This window comes from Octopus bimaculoides, chromosome 13, assembly GCF_001194135.2.
Source record: "Octopus bimaculoides isolate UCB-OBI-ISO-001 chromosome 13, ASM119413v2, whole genome shotgun sequence".
NCBI classification, from domain to species: domain Eukaryota; kingdom Metazoa; phylum Mollusca; class Cephalopoda; order Octopoda; family Octopodidae; genus Octopus; species Octopus bimaculoides.
In genome coordinates, this window is record NC_068993.1 from 63,478,279 (window position 1) to 63,484,466 (window position 6,188).

General features: G+C 39.4%; 1 protein-coding gene across 1 annotated transcript in view; it reads right to left on the minus strand.

Annotated features, from left to right (window-relative positions):
* Positions 1–6,188, minus strand: part of LOC106867773 (zeta-sarcoglycan) — a 97,222-nt gene that overhangs the window by 26,971 nt on the left and 64,063 nt on the right. Inside the window, exon 2 of the mRNA XM_052972559.1 lies at positions 1,236–1,409. Coding sequence (XP_052828519.1) covers positions 1,236–1,403 — 168 coding nt within the window. The 5' untranslated portion in view covers positions 1,404–1,409. The remainder of the gene's footprint in view (positions 1–1,235; positions 1,410–6,188) is intronic.

Below are 6,188 nucleotides of genomic sequence, written 5' to 3' on the forward strand. Positions count from 1 at the left end.
ATCCTTTCAGGATCAATAAAACGAGTACCAGTTGCTCACTGGGGTCAATGCAATTGACTTACCCACTTCCCCCATAATTGCTGGCCTTGTGCTAGAATTTGAAAGCAATAATAACTACTTCCTTAGTCCTTTACAGTCAAATAGATGAATGTTCCCCAAATGTCCCCTTAACTTAATCCCCAGCCAAATGTTGTGTATCGTAGTTTGATGAGACTGGTTCTATGAACAACAAATAAAGTTCATCTCGTGAGCAAGCTTTATGTATTTTTCTTTCTAATTAACATTAGTCATTAGGCTTTAGTCAACACTTCTTGAAGATGTTGCATTGTGGGATTGAATGCAAGACTTCATTGTTTGGAAGCAAATTTATTAACCATTTAACCACACAAATACACAACATAACAATTAAGACAGGGATTAAAAATATTTCACCAATTTCCAGATGTTTAGTTCAATTCACAGCAACGAATTGAAGAATTAATGATTTTCAAATCCCAAAACTCCATAAGAGTGATGTTCACTCTTAGTTTCCCTGGCATTAAACTAACTTCATCATCATCCTCATCATCATCATTTAACATCCTATTTCCATGCTCGTATGAGATTTAAAAAAAATATCATTGGTGTAATAATAATAATAATAATAATAATAATAATTACAATAGGATTTTACTTTAAGGGCAGGGGAAGAATTGATCTCACCACTGCAACCTAATGGTATTTCTTACCAATTCCTTGTAGAATGATGTTCATGATAAAAACTGAGTCTTTGTATTTAGGTGTAATATCAACTTCTGACCATATAATAAATTTGCTTGTTTTGTTATTGTTTACAGCTGTCAGTTCATTAAAGTAGCTAAATTATCCTCAAATCACATCCTGATATCTTGGAACAATCCTGAGTGAGTTAAGATCTCATTCCATCAAATTAGAGTTCTTACCATGGTTAATGAAGCATTAAGTCAACGAGAGTGCAAAACTTCCTCCTGGAAGAGATATCAGTTCATTGCAAAGTTAAACTGTTGCTACTGAGATTCGGTTGAGTAACAGGAAATGAAAGCCCCATGTGCAAGGACACAACACATTTTCTGTTCCAGGAACTGGATCTACAATCTTAAAATGATGCTTTGGTACCGTAATTAGTGAACCTTACTTGTTCATTTAGTGTCTATGTGGAAAAACAAAATTTTTAAAAACTAAAAGAGAATGGTAAAGGAGATAAAATTGGTACTTACTATAGAAAAATCTAGAACTCGAAGAATCCATACTGTAAGGGCCAAGTTCATAATAACAAGGATCATGAGTAACAGAATGAACGCATATAAACAGCGTTTCCTCCAACCATAAATACCGACAGGTAAGAAACCCCCAAAAGTTTCATTTGAAATATGCGTTGGCCTCATGGTATCCTGAAATGAGAAGAAAAAATGAAAGAAGATTAATATTCTTTGAGGTTTTTGTTAGTTTTGTAACTTTTTTCTTTTACAATCAAGTTTGAGAAGGAAGGTTGTTGTCCACAGTTCTTTCATTTGGAGGGGACAATTTGAAACATTTGCGTAAGATGAAAAAAAATATTTATTCCTTTGGTTTGAAATTATTTTCCATTCTTTTGTGGTCAGGGATTAACCGATAATCCTTCCCCACTTATATTACAGGTACTTTCTATTCCTATTCCACTTCTCCCTGTTTGTAACCTATAGAAAAGTATTTACGACTTCCAAAGAAATTCTGAATAACCAATGAGAGGATGTGAAGCAAGCCTTGTTGATAACAAGAATGGACAGTAGAGGACATCATCCAGGAATCCTAGTCTTTGGGAACAGGCATGAAAATCTAGCAGACTTTCTTGATTAATTTAGGATTGTTTTATCCTGATTCACCTGCGAGAGGAGGCCATCCAACATTGACTTAGGTCTGCTCAATCAGGTTGACCTGGGGCTAAACAACTGCATTAATTCTGATCATATTAGATCGCAATTAGGACAGTAGAATATCCGAGCGCTAAGCTGAAATGAACTCCAGTTATTTGCCATCTTTGCATTTCTTATAAAATACATACCAGCTATACACTGGTGTCAATAACTATATTTACATCTCTACAAATTTGTGGGCTTTTTTCTTTTTTTTTTATTGTGTTTCAATGCCAGAAATCAATTTATTTACCAAAATTTCTTATAAAACTTAATCTTAGAATAGACTTAAGAATATTTGGATTGAAATTTTTTGCAAGCTTCAAGGAATGTCTTGTCTGGAATTGGAACAAGTAAAGTTTACATTTTAATAGAAAGTTAAAAAATAATTGTATCACACACTAAAAGAAAAACTGTTTATTATACACACACAAACACACACATTCACATACCTCCCCGTCCCCCACCCATATGTGTTGGCGCTAAAAACTGGCATCGAAACCCAAGTAAAATATCACTGATTAGAGACAGACTGTGACACTAAGTTCAGTTCGCACACACACACACACACACACACACACACAAACAACATAAACACGGTGGCAGACACAAAAACCACTTCCACCAACAGCCTGAACTTCAAACTAGATTCAGCTCCTCCCCTTCCTCCTCCCCTCTCCGCTAAGGGTTGTAGTAAGAGAAGCACTGTTTCTCTCGTTAATCTTATACAGGTCAGACTCTAGGCCGTGAGTGTTAGTTATACGGAGATAAACACACAGTACTTAGGGAACTCAGAGGATACCCTGATGCTTTCACTACCAGAATCTAGCTAAATGATTATTCAGCGCTCACACACACACACACAAAAATGTGCATGTGTGTGTGTGTGTGTGTGTGTGTAAATATGTATATCCGAGGCGCAGGAAAAAGCCGAAGAATTAATTAAGCTCTTTATTATAAAATCTTGAAATATATATCTTAGGGGCAGACATGGGTGAGTGGTTAGGAAGCTTGCTTCCCAACCATGTGCTCTTGGGTTCAGTCCCACTGTGTGACGCTTCTACTGTAGACCCAAGCCAACCAAGGCCTGGTGAATGGGTTTGGTTGACAGAAACTGAAATAGTTCTAAGCATTGGTGCTGGTGCCACATAAAAAGCACCTTGTCCACCCTGTAAAGTGGTTGGCATTAGGAAGGGTATCCACCCAGAGAAACCCTGCCAAAACAAACTACGGAACCCTGTGCACCCCCTCGCCTTCCCAGCTCTGTGAGACCATCCAACCCATGGGAAACAAGCATTAGATGGTAATGATGACGAAAAACGCACACACGCACACACACCCACACACACACACACACATTACAAATCTATCGGATTTACAGGGATATATATATAACACTCTACCAATACATTGAATTAAGACTATCTCTCTCTCTCTCCCTCACAAACACATGGAGGCCACCAGGTGTAGACATCCCAGCCCTGGCAAGGTAGGTCATCTGGTGCACACATCTGTTATCTGTCAGAATCAGGGATAACCTGATGATGGATTAGGTGTCTGTTCGTTCCTACACACATCTTTGTGTTGCTTCCTTTACGATATTCTTTTCTCTATCAAATGGAATCCAGGATGCAGTGAACCCAACTTTTAACCAAAGAAATTTCAAATAAGGCTTTTCAAAAAATAACGCAAATACTTGACTTGCATTGTTCATACTCTCCTTCTCTCTGTCTCTGTCTCTGTCTCTCTCTCCCTCTGTCTGTCTCTGTCTCTCTCTCCCTCTCTCTCTGTCACTGTCCCTCTCTCCCTCTCTCTCTCGCACACACACACACATGCTTACATGTATTTAAGACTAAATATTCGTTGGTTAACACATTGTATAGGATTTCTTTGCATCCCAACCATCTGCTTCTGGATTTAGTTCTGTTGCATATATATATAAGCATACATACATAAATGCATGTATACATACATACATACACACACACACATACATACATACATACATACATACATATATATATATATATATATATATATATATATATATATATATATATATACATACATATATATATATGCATACATACATATATGCATGCTTGCATATACATATATACATACGAAAATATATGTGTAGATGAATAAGGTTTGTTGTGCCTGGGGCTGCTTTTGCCCTGAGGCCATTCACCCAGCAGGTCAGGTTGAATAAACTGCAAAGAATCCTTGCATTTCCATTCCAACCAAATGGTTATTCTCTCTGCCATGTCACATTTTCCGCTGATGCATTCCTAGCGCAGATCAAACATCCTCGGTTCATAGGGTTAAGAGTTTTATCAAGGTTTCCCTGCTGGGTAGGATCTAAAGAAACCATTCTTCAAACTTTCTTCCCTTTTCATTATAAATCATTGTCGCTTGCACGTGTGTGTGTATGTGTATGTGTGTGTTTGTGTGTGTGTGTGTGTGCGTGCATGCATGCGTGTGTGCTTGTGTATAGAGAATATTGCTGTATTCCATGCATTAAGTTCATCATCATTATCGTCATCATCATTTAACATGTTTCTCCATGCTGGCATGGGTTGGACTGCTTGACAGGAGCTGACAAACCACAGGACTTCATCAAGCTCTACTGTCTGTTTTGACACGGTTTCCCACAGCTCGATGGCCTTCCCACGACTTGCAAAGGTGCAACAGGAGCTGTGGTGGTGTGCTAATAGCTTTGGTTATCAGCTGATAAAGGTGTGATAGTAATTGTAGTAGTAGTAGTAGTAGTTACAGAGATAAAGGAGTGACAAGCCTGTTCATGCATCGGAGCAATGAAGACCGTCTAATCTTCCTAAAGGAAGAGTGGTGCCTTATGCAGCGACCTGGTTTGAAGTGAAGAACCATTGTGCACTGCAAAACTCACTCTCTCATCCATGACCAGTCCGGTGGCATGACTCGGTCAAGATGACCGGGGATGGGGACAGATGCAGTGGATGACCAACAGGTTTGCTTTGCCTCGTTTCTCTCCGTTAAACCATAGAGGTTCCTTTCAACAGAGTCCTCAAGATTCAGCCTTCATATGCATAGGAAGGCAAGCTTTAATTGTCATCATCATCATCGTTTAATGTCCGTTTTTCTATGCTGGCATGGGTTGGATAGTTTGGCTGGGGACTGGCAAGGCTGGAAGACTGCACCAGACTCCAGTCTGATTTGGCAAGGTCTTTACAGCTGGATGCCCTTCCTAATGCCAACCACTCTGAGAGTGTAGTGGGTGCTTTTTACAAGCCACCAGCACGAGAGCCAGTCAGGCGGCACTGGCATCGACCACGGCAATATGCTAATTAATTCTTCAGGTTAGTGTAGACCTGGAAACGATAATTGTTAAGAGTAGATTCCCCTCCTCTCAAAACCATGGAACTCCAAAACCAGGGCCCCATAACCAGTTGCAGATTAAAGTCTATAAGTACCTGGTGACAGCTGTGTAAAGTAAACGAGCTTAGAGGCTTTGTATATGTTCCACAAGGTGCTAAACATACTTTTATTCTACAAATGGCACTCCATCGGTTCTGATGAAGAGGGTTCCAGTTGATCCAACCAACGGAACAACCTGCTTGTGAAATTAATGTGTAAGTGGCTGAGTACTCCACAGACACGTGGACCCTTAATGTAGTTCTCAGGGAAATTAAGAGTGTGACACAGAGTGTGACAAGGCTGACCCCTTTGAAATACAGATACAACTCTTTTACCATGTTAGTGGACTGGAGCAACATGAAATAAAGTGTCTTGCTCAAGGACACAATGCACTGCTGGGAATTGATCTGACAACCTTATGATTGTAAGCTGGATACCCTAACCACCAAACCACGTGCCTTCACCTTTATTCCACAATACTAACCTGAATCAGAGAGCGATGAAGAGTTGAATCCCTGACTGCTTAGACTAGGAATGTTTGGTGAGTACATGGTCACCCAGATTGAGTCCTATATCAACCTGGCCAGTGGTGGGGAGGAGCTTCTTAAAGGGCTGTTGATTGTATTAAGAAGAAGGGAAGTTTCAATGAAGAATTGATGACAAGAGTTGAATGTTTAGAGTAAATTATTTTGTTTTTTAGTTTGGGCAGAGAGGAGTAGGTTGAGGTGCGTGGAACGAAGTTCTTTCCCCATCATCTGTCAAAGACTTAGCAGAACAATGAAAGCTACAAGCAGAAATATTTGTCTATTAAGGAATTATTTGAAAAATTTGGCAAGTGGAAGAGAGAGAGAGAGAGAGGGAGAGAGAGAGAGAGAGAGAGAG